Source organism: Bos javanicus, chromosome 1 (assembly GCF_032452875.1).
Source record: "Bos javanicus breed banteng chromosome 1, ARS-OSU_banteng_1.0, whole genome shotgun sequence".
Classification (NCBI taxonomy): Eukaryota; Metazoa; Chordata; class Mammalia; order Artiodactyla; family Bovidae; genus Bos; species Bos javanicus.
The window spans coordinates 149093584-149119469 of NC_083868.1; the positions used below are offsets into that span (position 1 = coordinate 149093584).

Below are 25886 nucleotides of genomic sequence, written 5' to 3' on the forward strand. Positions count from 1 at the left end.
GCATATACATTAAGGCCATCCGATGCTCTCCTGTACACTGCATTAACTCGCATTTTTTTGTTGTTGAGCTGAAAGTTGCTCAGTTGTGTCTGACTCTTTGTGACCCCATGAACTACACAGTCCATGGGATTCTCCAGGCCAGAATACTGAAGTGGGTAGCCTTTCCCTTCTCCAGGGAATCTTCCCGACCCAGGTATCGAACCAGGGTTTCCTGCATTGCAAGCTGATTCTTTACCAACTGAAGCCTAGTTGTTGCGCTGTGACCATATAAATAGCTGCAAAATCCCATGGACAGAGGAGCCTGGCAGGCTACAGTCCAAGGGGTCGAAAAAGAGTTGGACACGACTGAGCGACTAAACAACAAAGAACAACATCCTTCAGTGACCCATGACAGCTTTCACTTCTTCTGTTACTTGTTAGGGCTTCCCTGGTAGCTCAGTCGGTAAAGAATCTGCCTGCAGTGCAGGAGACCAGTGTTCATCCAAGCAATTAATTCTGAAGCTTATTCCCACCATTTCTTACTGCCGAGCACATGTAGGAGTTTTCCAAATTACTATTTTGAAGTACATTTAAAGGTGAGGTGGCTCAGAAGTACATGCTCGTCAGCAGAAGCTTGTTACTGACAGTTGCCCAAAGAGCTGTTCTTCCATCTCCTCCAGCCGTGACAGCGTCAAGATCAGTTAGCAGATGGGCTATGATCACTGACTTCTGCTTGCCCCCTGAAATCTCTCTAGAAAGACTGTACATTAATGTTAAAAGGCTTTAAGACAAGGCACATCCAGAGCAGAAAAAGCTGAAAGCTAAAGTTGCAAGTGGGGTGCCTTCTCATCATCACCCACCCCCAAAAAGGGCATTTGGGTCAAGTTCCATAGGGTTACTTGTCAGTTCAAACCTGCCCTTGCTGGGAAGATCGGAAAGTTATTTTCACGGGTCCTAGTAACCTGGCACAAAGCAGAAGCTTAATAAATATCTGTTGAACCAATCAGTGAATGAAAATGAGAGAGAATAACTCCTATGGGTAAACGTAATTATTTGATGGTAGTTAAAAACAAAAACCAGGTTGTAGGAACTTGCCTGGTGGTCCAATGGTTAGGAATCCACCGGCCAATGCAGAGGACAAGCGTTTGAGCCCTGGTCCGGGAAGATCCCACACGCCTTGGGGCAACTAAGCCCGAGGAACCACAACCACTGAAGCCCACACACCTTAGAGACCGTGCTGTGCAGCAAGAGAAGCCACCACAACTAGAGTAGCCCCTACTCACTGAAACTGAGGAGCAGACCCCACTCGCTTGCAACTATAGAAAGCCCGAACAGCAATGAAGACTCAGTGCAGCCAAAAATAAGTAAAAATTTTTTAAAAGAGCAAAATAATTTAAAAGATTGTCCACTTTACCCATAGAAAATATGTACATTAAACAAAAAGCTTCAAAGTTCCAGTTTGTATAAACTATCTTTGGTGATACTTAATTCTTGCAGGACCTTTGATTACATAAACATACACATATGGTACTTTTATGCATCTGATTTTAAGTATATAAAATACGGAGACCGCAAAGGCATAAGATTCAGTTCTGTAAAGTTACTTCGGCCCAGGGAGACTGACAATAAGGTATCCATTGAACCAAATCATCAGCCCCACGGTATTTTCAGTCTTAAAATAACAGTAGCTAATCATAAATAACCAAACTTCCCAATTGCAGGCTTCAAACAGAGCTTAATTAAGCCCAGCAACCACTACTTTATTCAGTGAAACACTGAGTAACTATTACAGGTCAAGCTGCTAAGCCAAACAGACCCAATTTCTAGGGAGAAAAAGATAAAAATTGGACATAATGAAAAATAATTTTTAAAAGAATATATATATATATAACTGAATCACTTTGCTGTACAGCAGAAATTAACACAACATTGTATATCAACTATACTTCAATTTTTAAAAAATGAAAATAAAAATGAGGACTTCCCCTGTGGTCGAGTGGCTAAGACTCCGCACTCCCAATGCAGGTGGCCCAGGTTCCATCCCTGGTATACGAACTAGATCCCACATGCCAAAAGGAAGGATCCCACATACTACAAAGAAGATTAAAGATCCTGTGTATTTCAACTAAGACCCAGCACAGCCAAATAAATAGTTTTTTAATGAAAAAAATAAACGTCACAATGAAAAAAAAGATAACAACTGGAATTTCATATTTGAATTTGAATTTCATATTTGAAAGGCGACTTAAAGTCTATGAGGATACAGAGCTAACTGGTCACATCTAGTGTGGACTAGGGGACATCTCTGTGAAATAGTGATTTCTGGGCAAAGCTCTAAGAAGGACAGCAAACAAAAACCCAAAAGCCCAAAACCGGTTTAGCCCAGGTACCCCTAAACCCAGCTAGAGCAGTAAGCAAGGGCTGAAAAGCTTTAGTTAACAGTTATCAAAGTTAACAGAAGCCCAATGAAGTCATGGAGATGTGCAAAAGTAAAACTGTCTCCCAAGAAAACTAAAGACATTTGCATCTCACTTCTCATTATTTTTGGATGTTCAAAATTTCTACTCTAAATTTTTAAGTAAATGAATCCAGTTTGGAAACCACTACTTATAAAAGAAGGGCTTCCCAGGTGGCTCAGCAGTAAAGTATCTGCCTGAAATGCAGGAGACGCAGGTTTGATACCTGGGTCAAGAAGATGGCAACCCACTCCAGTATTCTTGCCTGGAGAATCCCATGGACAAGAGGAGCCTGCAGTCCAAGGGGTGGCAAAGAGTCAAACACGACTTAGCAGCAACAAATTATAGAAAAATCCACCCTTGCATTTTTCATTATCATCTTTCTCAATCAGGATTCCTTAAAAGAATTAAGCCGTCCTTCGCTCAGGAATCTACTGAATGTAATGAATGAACATCTAGGCGATACTAGACACGCACTCTCTCAGAACTGACAAAAATCACTCATATTCTGTGTTATACAGTATATCAACAAGAATGGGTATTTTTGATTTGTAGCAGCAAAGTACAATGGCATACCTAAGCATAACCCCAACAAAATATTCAAACCTGGGATAAGAGTTTAATTTCCGCACGCTTTTACACACACAAAGAAAAACTCATTTTAATGCCAAGAGTGATCCAACTTTTCACGAGGAAGAGCAAAGAGCAAGAAACCATTAAAAGCAAAACACTTTTAAATGTTAATGACAGCAATATGGGTGATGTCCATGGCAATCTGCACAGCACTGCCCTCGCAAGCTCACTTCCAATAGCTGAGTGGAAAGAACTATTGTTCTGCAGAGATTAAAGCAACGGCCGCCCCAGGTCATCCTGTGAGTGACAGGGCCGGCTGAACTTGTACTTTAGGCTAAGTATTCGGCCAAGGCGACCGGACTGCATGCAAACCGAAAGCAAAAAGATGCAAAGATTAAAGAGTAGGTGCCCGGATTGGTACATAACGCAACTGACAGGAGCTGGGGGCAGGGCACTTTTTGTCACCACGGAAACAGGCGACAGAAAGCTGAGGATTTTGCTGTGCGTCTCTGGAGTCGGGTTCACCACATCTCCGGCCCAGGGCAGGCGAGAGACGATGGAGGGACTCGAGGCGGGCGCTGCTCAGGGGCTAATCGACTCTGCACAGGTACAGGGGTACACGCCGCTTCGGCACCGCTAAGACCCAGGCGTCCGGACCCTCGCGCGGGCACCGCGTGGACAGGTGATCCGATCGGTTTCTGGCCCGATATTCCGGGCTCCCGAGGGTATCGCGTGCAGGGCAGGCCCCGAAGCTGGTCCTCCCGGGACCCCACGGCCTCTCGAGGCCTCCAGGCAAGCGGAAGGGGCCCGCTGGCCGCATACACCAGGGCTGATCGCGGGGTCCGGGCTGGGGGGCGCTCCCGGCTCCCTGCCAGCCCCGCGGCCGCGTGCCTCCGACCGAGCCTGCCCCCGGCCCCTCACCACTGGCCGCGCACCCAGCGCCCGCCCACCTGGCTCTCGCCGACACAGAAGACCCGGCCGCCACGGCTAAGGCACACGCGGGAGCCCCGGGGCGGTGCGGCCGCGCTGCAGAAGGTGAAGGAGCAGCGCGAGGCGCGCAGCCGCTGCACCGTGGCGCGCACGAGCGCGGCCGGCCCGCGCCCCCAGCGCGCCCACAGGTACAGGTAGCACAGCGTGATGAGCATGGCCGGCCGGCCGGCGGCGGCGGAGCGCGGGCCCCGGACGCTTGCACTACCGGCCGGCCCTCCCGACCCCGCCCTCCCGGCCCGCCCCCACCGAGCGGCCCGCCCCCACCGAGAGGCCCTCCGGCCCCGCCTCCGCCCCGTCCCGGCCCGACCCCGCCCTCCCATCGGCCTCCCCGCGAGCGCCCGAGCGCCCGGCCCCGCCCTCCCATCCGCCCCGCCCGTGCACTCGAGCGCCCGGCCCCGCCCTCTGGCCGGCCCCGCCTCCCGCCCTAGAGAGCGCCCGACCCCTCCCGCCTTACCACCCTCCCGCCGGCCCCGCCCTCTCGTCGGCCACGCCCTCCCCCGCCCGGCCACGCCCTCCCGCCGGCCCACCTCTCCCGCCGGCCCCCATCTCCCGCCGACCGGAAGAGGCCGCGCCGCCGGAAGAGCCCGCGGGGTAGTTGGGGAGGGTGACGGAGGACGTGTTGATGGAGGGAGAAGGGCGGCTGGAACCAGAGGGAGGGAGGCCTGTGGGGAGGGCGGTTATGGAGGGAGAAGACAGGCAGTGCCAGGAGAGGTGAGTGGAAAGGGACCGGGGGAGGCCACTCTGGGGGGAGGCTGGGGGGCAACGTAAAGGAGGAAGAAGGCAGACGGCGCAGTAGGCTGGGGACCAAGGGGAAGCCCAGTGGCTGCCTGGCCGGGTTAAGCCAGAGTCCAGCCGTCCACCCTTGAGGGTTCGGACGCAGATTGAGGAAGGGGCTGATTAACCAGCGCCATACAAAAATAGGGAAGCCTTGCGTACTGCATCCACGGGGTCGCGAAAGAGTCCGACACGACTTAGCGACTGAACATTATCAGGGCCCGAAGTGGGTTGATACACACCAGCCATCCAGTCCAAGTGGGAAAAGACGAGACTTTTTATTAGATTATACGACGACTTCATCTCACACACTAGCAAAGTAACGCTCAAAATTCTCCAAGACAGGCTTCTACAGGAACTTCCAGATGTTCAAGCTGGGTTTAGAAAAGGCAGAGGAATCAGAGATCAAATTGCCAACATCCGTTGGATCATCAAAAAAGCAAGAGAGTGCCAGAAAAACACCTGCTTTATTGATTATGCCAAAGCCTTTGACTGTACAGATCACAACAAACTGTGGAAAATTCTTCAAGAGATGGGAATACCAGACCACCTTACCTGCCTCCTGAGAAATCTGTATGCAGGTCAAGAAGCAACATTTAGAACTGGACATGGAACAAAAGACTGGTTCAAAATTGGGAAAGGAGTATGAAATGCTGGACTGGATGAAGCACAAGCTGGAATCAAGATTGCTGAAAGAAATATCAATAACCTCAGATACACAGATGACACGAGAACTAAAGAGCCTTTTGATGAAAGAGGAGAGTGAAAAAGCTGACTTAAAACTCACATTCAAAAAACAAAGATCATGGCATCTGGTCCCATCACTTCATGGCATATAGATGGGGAAACGATGGAAACAGTGACAGACTATTTTCTTGGACTCCAAAATCACTGCCAATGGTGACTGCAGCATGAAATCAAAAGACACTTGCTCCTTGGAAGAAAAGCTATGATCAACCTGCTGCTGCTGCTGCTAAGTCGCTTCAGTCGTGTCCGACTCTATGCAGCTCCATAGACGGCAGCCCACCAGGCTCCCCGTCCCTGGGATTCTCCAGGCAAGAACACTGGAGTGGGTTGCCATTTCCTTCTCCAGTGCATGAAAGTGAAAAGTGAAAGTGAAGTCACTCAGTTTTGTCCTGTCCGACTCTTCGCGACCCCATGGACTGCAGCCTACCAGGCTCCTCCGCCCATGTGATTTTCCAGGCAAGAGTAGACAGCACATTTAAAAGTGGAGACATCATTACTTTGCCAGCAAAGGTCCATCTAGTCAAAGCTATGGTTTGACCAGTCATCATGTATGGATGTGAGAATTGGACTATAAAGAAAGCTGAGGGCCAAAGAATTGGTGCTTTTGAACTGTGGTCACCTGATGTGAAGAACTGACTCATTGGGAAGACCCTGATGCTGGAAAAGATTGAGGGCAGGAGGAGAAGGGGGCAGTAGAGGATGACATGGTTGGATGGTATCACCGACTCGATGGACATGAATTTAAGCAAGCTCTGGGAGTTGGTGATGGACAGAGAAGCCTGGCGTGCTGCAGTCCACGGGATTGCAGAGTGGGACACAGCTGAGCAACTGAACTGAACTACACCTTCAAGCAAAAGGAATTTTAAGATAAAAGACATAAATTCACACAATGCAATAATAATATGTATTTCTGGACTCTTTTAGAATAAAGACAGGAAACAAGTGGAAGACAGAAGAGCACTACAAGGTGGCCTGCTGTTCTTAAATACGTGGGTCACCAGCCTAACTATGAGCATCCTATGACCAAGAGAGAAAGGGAAGCAGGATTCAATGTTCCTGTCCCCTCAGAGAATCATGGTGGCCCCTAAACCTGACAGGTTTCTCCCCTGGAACTTCATCTTTTTTTAAAGGCAGTATGTAAAGAACAGCGTCCTCAGCTCAAGTAGAGCAGAGGTTTTCTCTGTGTTACTTCCTGCCCCCACCTTTGCTGTAAATGGAGGGCAGATTGCAGGGAGGCCACTCCCAAGTCTGTCTTAATCCAGCAGCTTATTTTTAACATACCTGAACATTCATCTGCTTTAAAATAGCAGCATAGGGACTTACTGGTGATCCAGTGGCTAAGACTCTGCACTTCCAATGCAGAGGGCCCAGGTTCGGTCCCTGGTCAGGGAACTGGATCCCTCATGCCGCCACTAAGACCCAACGAAGTCAAAGAAATAAATTTTAAAAAACAGCAGTACAGGGATTTCCCTGGTGGTACAGTGGATAAGAATTTGCCTGCCAATGCAGGGGGCTTGGGTTGGACCCCTGGTCCAGTAAGATTCCACCTACCACCAGGGCAACTAAACCCAATAGGGAGCCACCATCTACTGAAGCCTGTGTGCCTAGAGCCTGTGCCCAGCAACCAGAGAAGCCACCACAATGAGAAGCCTTCGCGTTGCAATGACAAGTAGCCCCCACTTGGTGCAACTGAAGAAAGCCTGTGCACAGCAACAAAGACCCAGTGCAGACAAAATTAATTAACTCAATTAGAATCATTTAACCAAGTGACTAACCCTAATGCTTTATTAGAAGAGCTCGTCAAATAGCCTTCTTGGAGTTTGCTAAATTCTGGCTCAGCTAGAAATGCAGAGGTCACCTCATCTACCTGAAGGTCACAAGTAGCCCGAGTTTTTTCAAGTTCCTCAAGAACTTTGTGCCCTCTGCTTCCCACAGACACCGTAACTCCATCTGGCCAGATGAGAACTTCAGAGGTTTGCACTTAGATGCTTTAGGATGTCAGGGTCTCAGAAAACATCTTAAGAGGGACTTCTCTGGTGGTCCAGTGGTTAAGAATCCACCTTCCAATGCAAGGGACAAGAGTTCCATCCCTGGTTGGGGAACTAAGATCCCACGTGCTGCAGGCCAGCTGAGCCCTTGTGTTGCAACTAGAGAAGCCTGTATGTCCCAACAAAGACCCAGTACAGCCCAAAAAAAAAAATTTTTTTTAAAGCAATGTGGTAAAATATGAGGATCTGCCAGTTCTGGGTTACAAAGCATGGGGACCATAAGGGACAGGATGAACTGAGAAGAGGGTAAGGTCCCTCTGAACCATTGAATTGAAGACCAGTGATACCATTCACACCCAGGAAGGAACTCAGTAAGGGAGGTAGAGAAGAGGAATAAGAGAAGTCACACAATAAGCCCCATTTATGATCCCATGTAAAATGATGGAAAGGGCTCAGAAAGGAGCTTAGCTCATCATCCCCAGACAGCAAAGGGGAAGGATGCAAAACTAAGATATCAGGGATCGTACTGGGTATACGTGATTCATGTCGTGTAGCCCCTCACTACTCAAAATGTGGTCCTTGGCTGTATCAGGATCACAGGGGCCTTGCTGTAAATGCAGAATCCTAAGCCCCATCCCAGAACCACTGAATCAGCATCTGCACTTGAAGAAAATCCCCAGGTGATTCACAGAGTTCAAGAAGCAGTGCTAAAGTCACCTCTGTCATTCCCTGCATCTGGGTAGTCTTAGACAAAGCTGTTATTTAAATCTTGCTAATTAGCAAATGCCCAGGCCCAAACCAACCACCACCACTACCCTTGCTCAAAAGTTAATTTTGTACCGTATGATCCAGCAGTCCCACTCCTAGGAGAGTATAATTCAAAGATACATGCACCCCAGTATTCACCAAAGCACTATTTACAATAGCCAAGACTTGGAAGCAACCTGAAGGTCCACGAGAGATGAATGGATAAAGAGATGGTACATATATACAGTGGAATCGTATTCAGCCATTAAATGCCTTTTGTAACAACATAGATAGGCCTAGACATTATCATACTAAGTGAGGTAAGTGAAAGACAAATATCCTAAGATATCATTTATACGAAAAAAAGATATAAAGTTATTTACAAAGCAGAAACAGACATGCAGTTAGAAACAAAAATTTTTGTTAATTTGAGTCCCAGTATTTGAAAAGGTTTATTCCAAATAGGAAAAATTTATATTAAATGCCTTTTGAATTTCCCTAAATGATTTCTTATTATACAGTGAAGCTGAGAAATTTATTACATTAATGGCATTTTATTTTGGTAAAAGTGAAAGTGAAGTTGCTCAGTCGTGTCCAACTCTTTGTGACCCCATGGATTGTGGCCTACCAGGTTCCACTGTCCATGGGATTTTCCAGGCAAGAATACTGGAGTGGGCTGCCATTTCCTTCTCCAGGAGATCTTCCCGACCCAGGGATTGGACCCAGGTCTCCCACATTGTAGGCAGATGCTTTACTGTCTTGAGCCATCAGGGAAGACCTATTTTTTTTTTTTTTTTTTTTTTGGTAAACTTTGGTTATTTTTCTACTGTTATTACTGCTTCTAAAGTTTTATATTTATCAAAAGGACTCTACACCAGAGTTGTCTGTAATTAAAAATATAGATGACAGTAAAGACAAGATGTGAACTGTGACCCAAGAATTAAGTTTTCACATAAACCTATGATGATGACACATGTAATGCGTCATTATATCTTAATTATATAATTAATAGCTACCTGTGGCACAGTGGTAAAGAATCCATCAGCAATGCAGGAGCCATGGGTTTGATCCCTGGGTTAGGAAGGTTCTCTAGCGAAGGAAATAGCAACCCACTCCAGTATTCTTGCCTGAGAAATCCCATGGACAGAGGAGCCTGGCGGGCTACAGGCCATGGGGTGGCAAAGAGTCAAAGTCAGACACTAAACAACAACAAATACTAAGATAACAGCTAACTACCTGATCTTTCCGCAGTAAAAATAAACCATGACTATTATAGGTCAAGATAACACTGACTAGGCGAATCAACTGAATTTATTTACTATAAATCTTGCAACAATATGAAACATATATAAAATTGCCAATAAAATGTTACTGTATTTTTAAAGAAGAAATCAGTTTTAAGATAAGGTTGTGAAAGTGGCTCAGTCGTGTCCGACTCTTTGAGACCTCATGGACTATACAGTCCATGGACTTCTCCAGGCCAGAATCCTGGAGTGGGTAGCCTTTCCCTTCAGGGGATCTTCCCGACCCAGTAATCAAACCAGGGTCTTACCTGCATTGCAGGCGGATTCTTTACCAACTGAGCTATCAATACTAATTGAAACCGGAATTCAGCAGAGTGTCACTAAAGATTATCGAGGAAAGAGACACTCTCCAAAGGGAATGGGAAAGAAGGTTGCTTCCAAAGTCAGAACAATGAGATAGAAAACAATAGAATAACACATTCAAAATATTGAGGGAACTAGCTCAACCTAAAACTGTTGACCTCCCCAAACGATCACTCAAGTAGAGCACCAAAAAAAAAAGATGTTTTCCGAAATGTGACTTCAGACTTCAGCTGACTACATACAGTCTCACTAGAGGATGTACTTTAGGAGGAAGATGGATGGATGGATGGATGGATGGATGGATGGAGATGTGGCATACGAGAATCAAGAGAGAAGAACGATAAAGTTTTCAGAATAAAGAATATTTTTGTGACCTCAGATAGGGGAGGACTAGTCGATCAAGATACCAAAACCAGAAGTTAAAGAAAAAAAGATTGATACATAAAATTAAAAACATCTATTAAGACACTATGGCTTTCCAGGTGGCTCCTGCCAAGCAGGAGTGAAAGTGAAAGTCGCTCAATCACGTCCAACTCTTTGCGATCCCATGGACTATACAGTCCATGGAATTCTCCAGGCCAGAATCCTGGAGTGGGTAGCCTTTCTCTTCTCCAGGGGATCTTCCCAACCCAGGGATCAAACCCAGGTCTCCCGCATTGCAGGCGGATTCTTTACCATCTGAGCCACAAGGGAAGCCAAGCAAGAGACTTAGGTTCAGTCTCTGGGTCAGGAAGATACCCTGGAGGAGGAAATGGCAACCCACCCCAGGATTCTTGCCTGGGAAATCCCATGGACAGAGAAGCCTGGCGGGCTACAGTCCATGAGTCACAAAGAGTCCAGGGGGACACAACTGAGCTCACATGCACATTAAGACACTATGAGAAAGACACAGTTCTAGAATGAAAAAGGTATTTGCAAAACACAAATCCTCAATAAAGATTCACTCCCTAGCCTATAATAAAGAATTCCAGGGACTTCCCTGGCAGTCCAGTGGTTATGACTCAGCCCTTCCACTGCATGGGGCTCAGGTTCAATCGCTGGTGGGAGAACTAGAATCCCTCATGCTGCCTGGCGTGGCCAAAAGAACAAAATTCCAAATCAGTAAGAAAAAGTCAGGGAAAAAAAGGGGGTGGTGGGGAGGTGTGCTAAAGACTTGAATAAGCTCTTCAAAAAAGCCATTTGGCAAATAAAAGGTGCTCAGGACTCCCCTGGTGGTCGAGTAGCTAAGACTGTGGTCTCAGTGCAAGGGGCCCAGATTCAATCCCTGGTCAAGAAACCAGATCTGACCTGCTACGACTAAGAGTTCATGTGCCGCAACCAAAGAACCCGCCTGCCGTCATGAAGAGTGAAGATCCCACATGCCGCAACAAGGACCAGCGCAGCCAAATAAAGAAAAATAAATATTTAAAAAATAAATTTAAGAGGGGATGGTGTCAGACAGTGCAGGGTGTGCCACTTTGAGCCCCAAGGACAGCCATTTGCACCCAGATCAGATAAGCTAGGACTGCAGAATTCAAGCACACCCACAGAGCTGCCGCAGGATGGCATCAAGATCTCCAGGGCAAACAGCTGGCTCTGGAAACACACCAAGCCTACTCCCATAGACAAAGGGGGCTTCTGACAGTGTATGGACGGCAGCAGAACCTCACTAATTCACTACTGTTTCAAGGAACAGTAATGAAAATCTAAAGTTAAAAACTAGAGTCTAAATGCAATGTGGTACGTAAGTAAAGAAGTGCTATGTGATATCCTGAACTGGATCTGAAACAGCAAAAGAACTGTAGTAGAAAAACTGGTGAAATCTGAAGTCTGTAGTTAATAGTATTGTGCTAATGTTAATGTATGTGGTTTGATAAACCCATGGTTGTATAAGATATTAACACTGGAGGAAGCTGAGCAAATGAACTCTGTACTACTTTTGCAACTTTGTGGTAAGTCCAGAAGTATTTCAGAATAAGTTATGAAAATCAAAGGATGACTGTCCACTGAATTTCACTGGCATTTTTTCCCCCTTTCCCTAACTGGCCATGTCATCTTAAGGACATCATTTCATCTCTCTGGACCCTGGTTTTTCAACTCTTTAAAAAAAGCAGAAGGGAGACAAACCAGATCATCTCTAACTTCCCCTTCAAGCGCTAAAATTCTCAAAAAAATCCTAATACATTTACACCGTGATTCAATTTGCAAGGATTTGACTAGCAGTGACCTCATTTACCTCCATATCCCTGGGGTTTAGCACTGTGACAGCACAGTAGATGCTCCACAAACATTTCCTGACGCTAAACTGGCTCCTGACTTCCGTTTGTAAAGTGAAGTAAAACTGTTACCTCTTTCGCCCAGTTGGCCACTAGAGAGCAGAGTACTCACAAAATTTTCTCCATAGAAAGCAAACTTGTCTTCATCCAGCAGAGGGGAATGGTCGGTCCTTTATATCCCAGGCGCATAATAAAAGTTTTCCTGGTTGGGGAGGGGAGTCACCATCTGTGAAGAGTCACCTGGCCATCAGACAGGACCAGGACCGGCAGCTGGGCTGGTCAGTACCGTAAGTTTCCAGAACTAACAATGCCACGCTCCTTCAGAAAGCCCTTAGCAGCCTCAGTGGATCAGAGACTACACCACAAAGAGATGAGCTGCCCCTCACCCCCTCCAAGCACCAAGTTTGTCTTCTGAGCAATTCTGTCCTGTTTTCTGAAAAATCTCACTTTTAGAGGACGAGTTATTGGGGTCAAACGAATGAATGGGGAAACGGACTAAAACCATTACACTTTAAACGAGAAAAGGAATTCCCTGGTGGTCGAATAGTTAGGGCTGTGGGATTTCACTGCCAGGATTCGGGTTCAATCAGGGAACTAAGATCCTGCAAGCCACACAGCCAGGCCAAAAAAAAAAAAATTTTTTTTTTTAATGAAATGAGAAAGATTATTGGCAGCGCATCTCCCCACCCAGCCCAGGGCCCATCCAGGGCATATCTGAGCAATGAGAAGGGGCCAAGAAAGAACCAAGGGACAGGCAGACGGGTATCAAGGGACAACTGGAAGAGCAAAGGGACTGAAGGGTCAGAAGCTGAAGGGGCCCTAAGCCAGAGAGCTCTGGGAGTGTGCGTGGCATCCAGCAAAACACAGGTGAAGATGACTTAAAAGGCAGACTCACGTATACATACCTACAAGTGGATAAACAAGGTCTTACGGTATAGCAGAGAACTATATTCAGTATCCTATGATAAACCATAATGGAAAAGAATATTAAAAAAAAAAATTAAGGACTTCCCGGGCAGGCTAGTGCTTAAGACTTCACCTTCCAGGGCAGGGAGTTCAGGTTCAATCCCTGGCTGGGGAACTAAGATCCACATGCCTCGAGGCCAAAAAAATCAAAACAAAAGCAATATTGTACCAAATTCAATAAAGACTTTAAAATGGTCCACATCAAAAAATGTTATTAAAAAAGAATCTCCAAGTGTGTAGAATCATAAAGATCATAAAACCAAGACATATCTTGGTTATGCATATCCAGTTATGCATATCACTGCATATCATGCAGCACTGCAATTATATGAAAATTCAAGAGTCATACTTGTACCAATCCTAAGTTTCATGGATCTTCCCCCAAAACAAACAAAGCAGACTCAGCCTGAAATGGCAGACACTGCAGTAACACCCAGGACAGTCCTCTCCTTGTGGCTGAAAGTGCCACAAAAAGGGGCCGATGAATCACATCATAATTTTCTCTTTTCTCTCAGCCAACCTGAACATTTTCCCCTGGGAACTGCAACTTAGTGATTAGAGAAAGCCAAACCCTGCTTAAAAGGGAGGGGGTAAAAGTCATATACCTGTTATAAAGCATTGCTACTGGAAATTTCATGAGTCTGAAAGGGAAGTTCCATGGAAAGAGTGGATGGGGAAGCCAGGAGCTGTCATACAGCCCCTCACATCCCCAGCCTGGACTTTGCTTCCCGGTTTTCACTGAATTTGGTTCCCATAGAGGTACCACTACCAGGCTCCTCAGAGGCAAGGCTGCAATGTCCCCTTGTTAATCTCCCTTGCTCTGCAATCAACCTTGGATTTTTAAAAGGCCTCTATGCAAACCCTGCTTCTTCATCCCCAGAGCTTTAAGTCTATAAGAAAATAACAGTAAATCTGGTGGGGGAAAAAAAGAGAAATTCAGAGTGTAGAAAAGCAAGAAGCCATCTCAGGAACCACAGGGCCCTGAAGGGAGAAAAGAGCCATCTCCTGGAGAAGCCAAGGGCGGCGAATGCTGCCGAATTGGAACTTGGGACACAGCGAGCAGAGAGCAAGACTGCAGGCTGGAAGGCAGCCTGCACCCAGCCACCCATCAGGCATCTTGAAAACAGCAAAAGCCGGAGAGCAGGCCGCGATGGAACGACTGGTTTCTATAAATAAGTCTCTCTAGGTGGAGATCAAACAGCAAGATCGAAGATAGGAAATCCGAGCCCTTGCTTGCCAACCCACGCGGGGCGCCCCAGCCCTTTACCTGGTTAAGAGGGAGCCCTCAGTAACAGGTGCCTGTGGGCCAAGCCCCGGGACCCCGCAGCCAGTGCACCCGATTGCGGGGGCGGGGGGGTAGAGTGGGGGCAGAGGCTTCCCCCCCAAGGACAGAGCAGGTGGCTGCAGGGGCATGGGAAGCAGGCCGTGGGAAAGGCCGGGTGGAGATCCCCCTTGGTTGGGGCCCCGCTGCCCGGCACAACCCCAAATCCTGCCCGCTGCTCCGGCCTCCGCTGACCACATTGGCTGGGGTTTCTGGACGCTCCAGAGCACCGTTCCCACTGCCCTCCTCCGTCCCCCTTTCCGCATCGATCACCGCCTGGCCCGCCCCAGCATCCTCCTACCTGAAACCCTGAAATATTAGCTCAGGCCTTCAATGTTACTGGGCTTCCCTGGTAGCTCCGCTGGTAAAGAATCCGCCTGCAATGCAGGAGACCTGGGTTCGATACCTGGATTGGGAAGATCCCCTGGAGAAGGGCAAGGCTACCCACTCCAGGATTCTGGCCTGCAGAGTTCCATGGACAGTCCACGGAATTGCAGAGTTCGACACGACTGAGCAACTTTCACTTTCAATGTCACTATGTCACCTCCGGGGGTGGCACAGGCCGCCTTCCAGCTGCCCTGCAACTCTGCTTGCCCACATTGCCCTTGCGGGTCCAGGGTGTCTGCCTCCCCTGGAGACGTGTGGAAGCCCTGGGGACGGGGACCCGGATCTGTGTTCCCAGCTCACAGTGAGGGTGGCCGAAGCTTTTGCTGAATGAAGGAGAGAGGAGAGGCGCCGCATAGGGATCCCCTCGGTAGGATGTTGGCTGAAGGAGGTGGACAGTAGAGAGCTGAACTTGTTTACTCAGTGGATTGCTGTTCCTCCCTGGCATTACTCCTCCTTTCAGTACAACTGAGAGCTGGATGTATTAACTAAGTCTTCCTTTACTAAGAGCAATAGGAGATTTCCATTGTTTCCCTAGGGTATGGTCCCTGCATGGTAGGTCTCTTCAGTAGTGTCCAGCTCTTTCTGACCCCATGGACTGCTCCTCTGTCCGTGGGATTCTCCAGGCAAGAATACTGGAGTGGGTTGCCATTTCCTTCTCCAGGGGATCTTCCAGACCTAGGGATCGAACCCTTCTCTCTTACAGTTCCTGCATTGGCAGGGGGATTCTTTACATCACCTGGGAAGCCCACCCTAGGGATGAAGGAGTCTTAATTCTGCCATCTGAACCCTTCTGAACCCTTCCAACACAGCATTTTCAAACAAGGACTGGAGGTTTCCTCCTCTTTGGGGAAACAGGGAATTCATTATTGGGGGGTATGGGGGGAAGTGGACTGACACCTGGGATCGATTAGATGCCCACAAAGGGGAAAGCAGTTGTCTCGACCTCCAGGGAAGTGCTTAGGGATGGTCCAAGGAATAAACTCCAGGTCAGAGAAAACCTCAAGCTGAGATCTCCACCACACCCGATACATTTTGACAGCTACAAAATAGTCCATGTTTGAGTATCCATGATCTGTTTAGCCATTCCTCTGGTTTTTTGTTGTTGTTGTTGTTTTTTGGTCAGGCCAATCGAGGGGCTTGGGATCTTAGTTCCCCACCAGTGATTGAAACAGGGCCTAGGCAGTGAAAGCACTGAGTCCTAACCACTGGACTGCCAGGGAGCTCCCAGGGACTACTGTAGAATGTGCACACTTAAGTCGTTTCCTGTACAAAAGTTTTCTCCACATCCTCACTAATACTTACTAATACTTGTTTTTTATGATAGCCTTTCTGACAGGTGAGAGGTGATATATCACCATGGGTCACTGTTTGTTTATTTAGTGAGTGAAATCGCTCAGTGTGTCTGACTCTTTGTGACCCCGTGGACTGTAGCCCACCGGGCTCCACTGTCCATGGGATTCTCCAGGCAAGAATACTGGAGTGGGTTGCCATTTCCTTCTCCAGGGGATCTTCCCGACCCAGGGATCAAACAGGTCTCCTGCATGTTTACCATCTGAGCCACCAGGGAATTGTTTGTTTAGGGGTTGTTGTTTTTTTTTTTTTTTTTTTTGCCTTACCGCCCAGCGTGCAGCATCTTCCTTCCCCAACCAGGAACTGAATCCGTGCCCTCTGCAATGGGTGTGCAGAGTCTTACCACTGGACCACCAGGGAAGTCCCTCATTGTGGTTCTGATTTAGAATTCCCTGAAGATTAGTGATATAGAACATTTTTGCATAAGTCTATTGGTCATCTGTATGTCTTTGGAAAAACGTCTATTTCTAAAGTCCTCTGCCCATTTTTTAAACACTTTTTTTTTAATGTTGAATTCTGTTTTTTTTTTTTTTTTTGAGGACCCAAGTTACTACTATACCGTCAAAAAAATAAACTGTGGAATCAACCTCTGGGGCTATAATCACTGTATCACAGTGTCACTCATTTGGCTCTGGGTGTACAATACGAAGCACCTGCAGCTTAATATGCATTCACTTAGATATTAACTCCTTATAGACATATTGTTTGCAAATATCTTCTCCATTCCGTAGGCTATTTTCTCCTTTTGTTGATAGTTTCCTTCATTGTGCTAATGTCCACAGCCATTTTTCAACTTTGGTATTACTGTATTTCCTACTGATTTTATGGGTTCTTTATATTGGGTTGGCCGAAAAGTTCATTCAGGTTTTTCCGTAAGCTGTCATAATGTTGTATTAAGGGCGTCAACGCTGGGCTGGTATATAGTTGTGGCTTTTTTTTTTTTTTAATTTAGCTGTATGGGTTCTTAGATGCAGCACACAGGCTCTCCAGTTGTGGTGAGGGCTCCAGAGCATGCAGGCTTCAGGAGCTGCACTGCTCTGGGTTCAGTTGCACGAGGAAGCTTTGTTCCCCAACTAGGGATTGAACCCAAGCCCCCTGCACTACAGGGCAGACTTTACCAGTGAGCCACCAGGGTAGTCCCTGCTTATGGCACATTTTTAATCAGTTTAACATTTGCCTTTTAATTTTAAGATGATTTTTGAGGTATCAATTTTACATTTCAATTAAATAAAACCTCAATTTTTTTCATGACATTTACCATTGCTTTTATGTTTAGAGTCATCCCCAATTTCCCAAACTATAAATATTCCCTAGTAGTTATAATTTTTAAATGGTTACCTTTCAGATTAGCCATCATCTTGAAGGCCTCTTCCAATTAGAAAATTGTATGGTTTCTTGATTTTTATCTACATTGCTATTTTCAAATTCAACATGCAAAAACAGTAGACACCAGTGATGTTTTCAACTGCAACACATTCAAAAGAATTTCCAGTAACATATGTAAGGTACAAAATCTAGTAATAACATGAATATTATGTACCTAGCCCTCATTAAGAACTAGATTATTGCCAAATGAGCTTGATAGCTTACTGAAACTGCATTCATATAAAATCCTAGACTTTTTCTTTTTAAAAAAATCACTAATCCTAGACTTCCTTGGTGATCCAGTGGTTAAGAGTCTGTGCTTCCACCGCAGGAGGCGGAAGTTTGATCCACCATCCAGGGAAGTAAGATCCCACATGTCATGCACGTGGCCAAGACAAAACAAACAAAAAAAGTCACTGGTCCTAATTCTAGCTGTACTTTTGCTGCTGACATTTGAAACCAATGTCAACAGGTTTACTCCTGTTAAATTGTATCCTGTTGACCTGTGCCCCTTGGATTTAGTCAACTAGGACCTGCCATCCTAACTATTAACTACCTTCCAAGTTTACATCACCCATGAAATGCAGCACCTCCCCTGGAGAAGCTTGAAAATCAAATAAAATGAAGTGATAAACTGGTAAACACTCCATCCTGGCTATCCCTCTTTAAAGTATTACAATGCACATTAAAAGAAAAAAGAAAGAAATTATTGCCAACAATGCTATACTTCTTACCTACCTGCTATACTCCCTGCCTAACTATCCTCAATTTTATATATATATATATTTTTTTTTTTAATTCATTTTTATTTATTTGGCTGCACAGGGTCTTAGCTGTGGTATGTGGGATCCAGTTCCCCAACCAGGGATCAAACCCAGGGCCCCAGCATTGAGAGATGAGAGTCTTAGCCACTGGACCACCAGGGCAGTCCCTCAATTTTATATTTTTATTTACTTTGTTTTTAAAAATCTTACTATAAGGACTTCCCTGGTGGCCCAGTGGTTAACAATTCGCCTGCCGTTTCAGAAAACACAGGTTTGATCCCTAGTCTGGGAAGATCCCACATGCCATGGAGCAACTAAGCCCGTGTGCCACAACTTCTGAGCCCCCGCTGCGAAGCCTGCGAGCCACAACTACCGAAGCCCGTGTGCCTGGAACTTGAGCTCTGCAACAGGAGAAGCCCCCGCAATGGGAAGGCCTCCAACCATAACACAGAGTAGCCCCGCTCGCCGCAACTAGAGCAAGCCCACGGACAGTAAGGAAGACCCAGTGCAGCCAAAAATCAATGAGTAAATCCATAAACTTAATAAAAGAAAATCTTAATACAAATAAATACGTCCCTAAAAGCTCAAGTTTTTTAGCTTCAAAAATATTATTCAAAAAGGAACCTTCTAAGCCTTGTCACTAATTGTTTCTAAGCTTCACACATATAACTGTGCGTGTGCCCTAAGCCATTTCAGTCGTGTCCGACTCTGTGACCCTATGAACTGTAGCCCGCCAGGCTCCTCTGTCCATGGGATTTTCCAGACAAGAATACAGGAGCAGGTTGCCATTTCCCTCTCCAGAGGTTCTTCCCAACCCAGGGATCGAACCCTTGTCTCCTGTGTCCCCAGCATTGCAGAAAGATTCTTTACCCACTGAGCCACCTGGGAAGCCGCAATTTTGCATAGCTGGACTTTATTCATTTTCACTGCTATATAATATTCTGTTCTACCATAGATTGTTTAGCCATTGTCCTGTTGATGGACACTGGGTTATTTCCAGTTCATTTGCTCTGACAAGTAATGCTGCTCTGAACATTCCCTTACTTGCCTCTCTGGAGTCCATGTTGAAGCATTTCTCTGGGAACACACCTACTTAGGATAGGAGATACTGGATCAAGTTAATGTTGAGTGTTAAAAACATAACACTAAGCGGTTTTCCAAAGTAGTTAAAGCAATTTACACTCCCGTTACTAGCAGTTTTTATTTCAACTCAGTATCTTTTAGGCCAAATACTCTTTCTTTTTTAGATTTCTACTAATGTTCACAGCTATCTTGCAGAGTCATGAGGTTCCTGAACACAAAGCATCACATTGTGTTTCTTAGCCAGAAGAATCCTCCGGAGGCACAAATCCCTTATTGTCCAAAGTCTAGATTTAGGTCATGGTGGTTTGGATTAGACCCATGAGTCCTAGGACAAGGGTAGAGAAGTTGCTAACCGAAAAAGTCTGCTGGAAACCCCCCCACGCTATGCTTACAGCAGCCGTTTTGGGATAGCAAGCCCCCTGCCATAGTGTGGGGAGTTTCCCAGGACTGGGAGAGCCCTTTGCATGAGCAGCTGCTTTTAAAATCTCCTGCTATTTGTAGCTCTGTTCTCTCACCTCCCATGGTTACTTACAACCTTCTATTTAAATCAACCACTCTTAGCATCTTGAATTACTACTCTCTTGTTAAAGGCTTTAAAAACACTGGCACTCTTTGATTTGGTATTCCTAATTCTGGGCATTTATACTAAAAATGGTGACAAAAGAAAGAATTTCTATTCGTAAAGATGTTGATAGCATCATTGTTTGTAAGAATGATTTCTTAAATTGGAAAATTTAATGTTCAACAATAGAGAACATATAGTGTAAATTGTAGCATATCCAGTTCAATGGCACAAAGCAAAACAGAGACTTTTTTTTCTTCCCCGAACCATTTGAGATTAAGTTGCAGAAATCTTGACTCTTCACCCACAAATACTTTAGGGATTATTTCCTAAGAACGAGAAGGTTCTCTTAGGTAACCACCCTACAATGATTAAGTTCAGAAAATTAACATAGATCCAGTGCTAACATCTACGACCGAGTCCATATTCACATTTTGCCAATTGTTCCAATAACATCCTTTATGCAACATTTTTCCCACTTCAAAGTTACACCTTTTCATTGGAGTTGTCATGTCTCTTTATTCCTCTTTACTCTGGAACATTTCCCTAATCTTTGTCTTTCGTGACTTAGACTTTATTTTTTTGGACTAAGCCAGGTCTTAATTGCAGTATGTGGGTTCTAGTTCCCTGACCAAGGATCAAACCCAACCCCCCTCATTGGGAGCATGGAGTCTTAACCATTGGACCAACAGAGAAGATCCACAACATAAACATGTTTTTAAAAATCAGGCCATGGAGAAGGAAATGGCAACCCACTCCAGTATTCTAGCCTGGAAAATCCATGGGTAGAGGAACCTGGCAGCTATAGTCCATAGAGTCCCAAGAGTCAGACACAACTTTGTGGAAGTTTCCCATTTAACTAATGGAAATATCTCTGGAAGTTTCATGAATGTATTAAGGGTACGTAAGATGAAAGGTACTCTGGTCTGTGGTTCATTCAATGCAGTATTTCTTTCCCGGCATTTTTGCTTCTTTTTTTCCAACTTTCTTTCCCCCCTCCCCTCCCTCTTTCCTTCGTGTGCTTCCAATACCATGCATCCCTTCCCACTTATAAACAGTTTAAGGAAATATTTTCCCAGTTGTTCAAATAAAGTCTAGTGATTACTCTTAAAAAAAGAATCAGGCCCATTACTTTGTAGTCTGTCCTTCAATTTTAGTTTGTCTGATGTTAACCCAGGATGCTTCCCTAGTAGCTCAGATGGTAAAGCATCCGCCTGCAATGCAGGAGACCAGGTTCGATCCCTGGGTTGGAAAGATCCCCTGGAGAAGAAAATGGCAACCCACTCCAGTATTCTTGCCTGGAGAATTCCACAGACAGAGGAGCCTGGCGGGCTACAGACCATGGAGTCGAAAAGAGTCAGACACGACTGAGCGACTGACACACACACCCCATGATCCAATTCAAGTTATGCATATTTGGCACTTTTTTTACGTCATTCTCTGCGGTGCTGATTTTGATCACATGGTTAAGGTGGTATTCGCCAAATTTTCCCACTATAAAGCTTCCTTTTTTCTCTTTGTAATTATTAAATAATCTGTGGAATGATCCTTTGAGACTGTGTAATAAGTATTTTTTTATACTGGAGACTGAGGGGTTACAGTCCATGGAATCACAAAGAGTCAGATGACTGAGTGACTAACACTCACTTTCACTGAGTGAGCTACTTCTCCAAGGAACTTTGGAGAATGGGATTTAGAACCAAAATACGAACACTAGGAATGCTTAGGGCCACTGGGGCGGCCCTGGTCCCAAAGTTCTTTCAGCGGGCAGATCTGGGAACGGGAGCCCAGTCCACAGAGCTCTCCCTGGCCTTCCTCCCTCCAGACTTGCACCACTTTCTCCCGGCGAGACTCCTCGCTCTCAGCAATGCCGTGATAGTGCCTAATTTGCTTAATCCCAAAATACACAGAAAATACTTTCAGAATTGCCAGAAAAGGCCATGGCTGGATGGCATCACTGACTCGATGGACGTGAATCTGGGTGAACTCCGGGAGTTGGTGATGGACAGGGAGGCCTGGCGTGCTGCGATTCATGGGGTCGCAAAGAGTCCGACACGACTGAGCGACTGAACCGAACTGAACTAAGTGCAGTTCAAATTTTGTCTTTTGTTTGCTTGTTTACACACAGAAAGCATATAGTCAAGAGTTTTGTTCAACACAGACAAAACACAAACTTAAGGTTACCAAAGGGGAAGGAGGAGAAACTGGGAGTTTGGAATTAACATATACACATTCTCTCTCTTTAGTAGCTAAGTCATATTCGACTCTCCCGACCCCATGGACTGTAGCCTGCCAGGCTCCTCTGTCCATGGGATTCTCAAGGCAAGAAGACTGGAGTGGGTTGCCATTTCCTCCTCCACATATACACACTACTATATATAAAATTTGATAAATGGGACTTTCCTGGGGGGGTCCAGTGTTTAAGCATTCGCCATGCAATGCAGAGGACACAGGTTCAATCTATACTGCCTTGAAGGAAGGCCAGGCATGTTCAAGTGCCAGGCACACTCAAGCCAGAAGTCTTAATAGTTAAAACACAAGAAAATACATATGGAGTCCAAATCTTGTTACATGAAGTCAGGGAGTTAATGGTCCTTGAAGAAGAGCATTTATGCCTGTAACCAAGACAGGAATTAAAGGTGTAAGGTGAAAGAAACTTGGTGAAAGGAGACATTATGCTGAAACCTGAGATGAATCATATTTTAATATAAAGTAAGTGGAAGTGTCACTCGCTCAGTCCTGTCTGGCTTTGCAACCCCATGGACTGAAGCCTGCCAGTCTCCTCTGTCCATGGAATTTTTCAGGCAAGGATACTGGAGTGAGTTGCCATGATTTTCTCCAGGGGATCTTCCCCACCCAGGGATCTAACCAGATCTCCTGCATTGCAGGCAGATTCTTTGCTGTTTGAGTCGCTAGGAAAGTTCCCATTTAGTGTACATCACCACCATATGACAATCACCCAGTTAGACAATCTAGGGTCAAATAACTAATGATGTAAGCCTTGATGTCTTCCCAAAAGTGAGGAAAAAGACGGTCTTCTCCCCACTTATTTTTTGGAAACAACATTATTTTGTAAAGGCTTTTTGGGAGCAGTTTCATGTTCACAGAAAAATTGAGAAGGTACAAAAACTGTTCATATACCCTTCCCCCTCTCCATGCATAGCCTCCCCCACAACTTTTGCTTTGATTATACAAATATAGCCCTCTTTGTTCTTAGGGCTGCAAGCCCTTGCCTGCCCACCAGTATCTCACACAAGCGTCCTATGCTAATAAACTGTGTTCATCTCTTTGCCTCATGCTGAAATCTTTCCACAAGGAGACAAAAGAACGTAAGAGATTCAGTAAGTCCTGACACCAGGGCAGTCGGTCAGTCAGTTCAGTCCCTCAGCCGTGTCCGACTCTGCAACCCCATGGACTGCAGCACGCCAGGCCTCCCTGTCCATCACCAATTCTTCGGTTTCCATGAAATGACAGTGGGTTCCAGTCCCCTCCTCAACCAGGGATTAACAAAGCTCCGTCTAGTCAAACCTATGGTCTTTCAAGTAGTCGTGTATGGATGTGAGAGTTGGACTATAAAGAAAGCTCAGCACTAAAGAATTGATGCTTTTGAACTGTGGTGTTGGAGAAGGCCCTTGAGAGTCCCTTGGACTGCAAGGAGATCCAACCAGTACATACTAAAAGAAATCAATCCTGAATATTCATTGGAAAGACTGATGCTGAAGCTGAAACTCCAATATTTTGGCCACCTGATGCGAAAAACTGACTTATTTGAAAAGACCCTGATGCTGGGAAAGACTGAAGGCAGGAAAAGGGGATGACAAAGGATGAGATGGCTGGATGGCATCACCGACCCAATGGACAGGAGTTTGAGTAAACTCCGGGAGTTGGTGATGGACAGGGAAGCCTGGTGTGCTGCAGTCCATGGGGTCGCAAAGACTCGACATGACTGAGCAACTGAATTGAACAGTTGTGTTGTTCGTTTTTTTACCCTTGCATCTGGATCGTGGGTCATTAGAAAGCCTCTGCCCACTCGCAGGTTCCAGAAAAACTCGTCCCCGCTTGCTAGCTGCGGCTGGGCCGGTTCAGTTGCCGCCCCTAATCCATGCGTCTGAGCGCCCCTGCAGCGAACACAGGGGGCGGGACCAGCACACTGGAGCTTCGGGCCGCGCGTGCGCACTGGCGAGCGGGCCGTGCCAGCCGGGGCTCCGCAGCGGGAGGCGCGCGAGTGCCGCGGGGCCCCTGCCCGGCCTCGGCGGAAACTCCGCCCCTCTCGCTGGCTGCGGCGGCTCAGCCGGCTCAACCCCGGTGCGCCCCCGCGACCCCGACCAAAGAGAACGAGGCCCTCGGAGGGGCGGCGACCAGCCTATCCCACCCGACACCCTCCCTGACGGGTGCGGCGCCCCAGATACTTCTGAAGGGGGCAGGCCGGGCGGCTTCTCCGCCTGAACGTCGCCCTCCTGACCCGCCGCCGCGCGCTGCGCCCCCTCGTGGCCAGGCAGCCGCTGTGCAGGCTGGGCTTGCGGACCGCCCGGGCTTCCGCCGGGCCCCGGGGCGGCCGCAGCGTGGGAGCTGGACCGCGCCCAGTGCAGCTCAGCTCTGGTCGGCCGTGTCGGACTCTCTGCGACCCCCTGGACCGCAGGACGCCAGGCTTCCCGGTCCATTACCAACTCCCGGAGTTTACTCAAACTCAAGTCCATCGAGTCGGTGATGCCATCCAACCATCTCATCCTCTGTCGTCCCCTTCTCCTCCCGTCCTCAATCTTTCCCAGCATCAGGGTCTTTTCCAATGAGTCCCTTCTTTGCAACAGCGGACCGGATTCAGGAGAGACAAAAAAAAAAAAAAAAACCCGCGGATGCTTCTCATCCAGGAGACGTCTCTCCCCACCGCCTACCCGTTGTGGGCCTTTTAGCTCTTTAACCCTCCTTCCCGCAGCCCGCCAGTCTCACCCCCTTACTCCATCCAGCCTTATAAACCCTACTAGAAAGATGTTGAGCAAAAATAAGAGGCCCTCCGCTTGCCTCCTCTGGTCTCACCCCGACGAACACCGAATGTGGATACGTGGGGGTCTTTGCTAACATCAACAACCGGTTCTTCGATTTTCTGCCCACCGTATCAGACGCCAGCCGCGAATCCGGGTACCCAGGCTACGGGGCATTTCTGAAGCCCGGCCAGACGAAAAGGCCCACAGGTTCCCACCATCCAGCTCCCGGTTTGATAATTTGCTAGAACACAGAAGGCAGCCAAGCGCTGTACTTACTGTTTCCGGTGAGAGATGCTCAGAAGCAGGAGGTGGGGGAGGCAGACGGTCCAAGCCCTCTCCGGGTTGCCCTCTCGATAGCGCTTCCCAAGGGTTTTTATAGAGGTTTCTTTGAAGCAGGTCAGGAGAAAGTGCCAAACCTCTTTGGTTGGCTCCTCTGGACCCCCATCCCCCATCCCAAGCCATTTAGAAGTTCGCCAATTATCACCTCATTAGCATAAACTTTGATAGGCTTGAAAAGGGCTCATTATGAATAACAGAGACTCTCTTAACACAGAGGGAAATTCCAAGGATTTTAGGAGATCAGTGACAGGAATTAGGGACAAAGGCCAAATTTTTTTTATTATTATACCTCAAAGCCTTAACCCAAATAAATCATGAGAAAAACGTTAGACAGATTCTGTCAAAGTCAACCATTGGAAGAATTGGAGAACTTCACAGGCAAGAGGATCTTAAGGAAATGGTTACATGTAATGTGGTATCTAGATGGAATCTTGGGATGAAGAAAGGACATCAGGGAAAACGAGATCTGAATAAAGTAGGGATTATAGCTTCTAAAGAATGTTCCAACTACTGGGCTTCCCTCCTAGCTCAGTTGGTAAAGAATCCACTTACAAGGCAGGAGACCTGGGTTCGATCCCTAAAGATAGAGAAGGAAGCCTAGGAAACTTTGGGGACCCACTCTAAGTTAATGATCGCTCAAGAAATCTCTTG

The 25886-nt window shown here is 46.7% G+C and overlaps 1 protein-coding gene and 1 long non-coding RNA gene across 3 annotated transcripts in view; one reads left to right on the forward strand and one right to left on the reverse strand.

The window, feature by feature from the left end:
* Window positions 1-25373, reverse strand: part of HLCS (holocarboxylase synthetase) — a 214403-nt gene extending 189030 nt beyond the window's left edge. Inside the window, exon 1 of one of the 2 annotated variants that reach the window (XM_061424628.1) lies at window positions 25173-25373. In XM_061424628.1, the coding sequence (XP_061280612.1) occupies window positions 25173-25358 (186 nt within the window). In that variant the 5' untranslated portion in view covers window positions 25359-25373. Of the gene's footprint in view, window positions 1-3958; window positions 4236-25172 lie in introns of those variants that run through there. The other variant, XM_061424624.1, reaches the window with a different exon arrangement.
* LOC133251908 (uncharacterized) lies at window positions 3230-18838 on the forward strand. The gene is made up of 2 exons (XR_009737780.1): window positions 3230-3615; window positions 18532-18838. It is a non-coding gene; the product is annotated as an uncharacterized LOC133251908 (long non-coding RNA).
* Window positions 25374-25886: the final 513 nt, after the last annotated feature.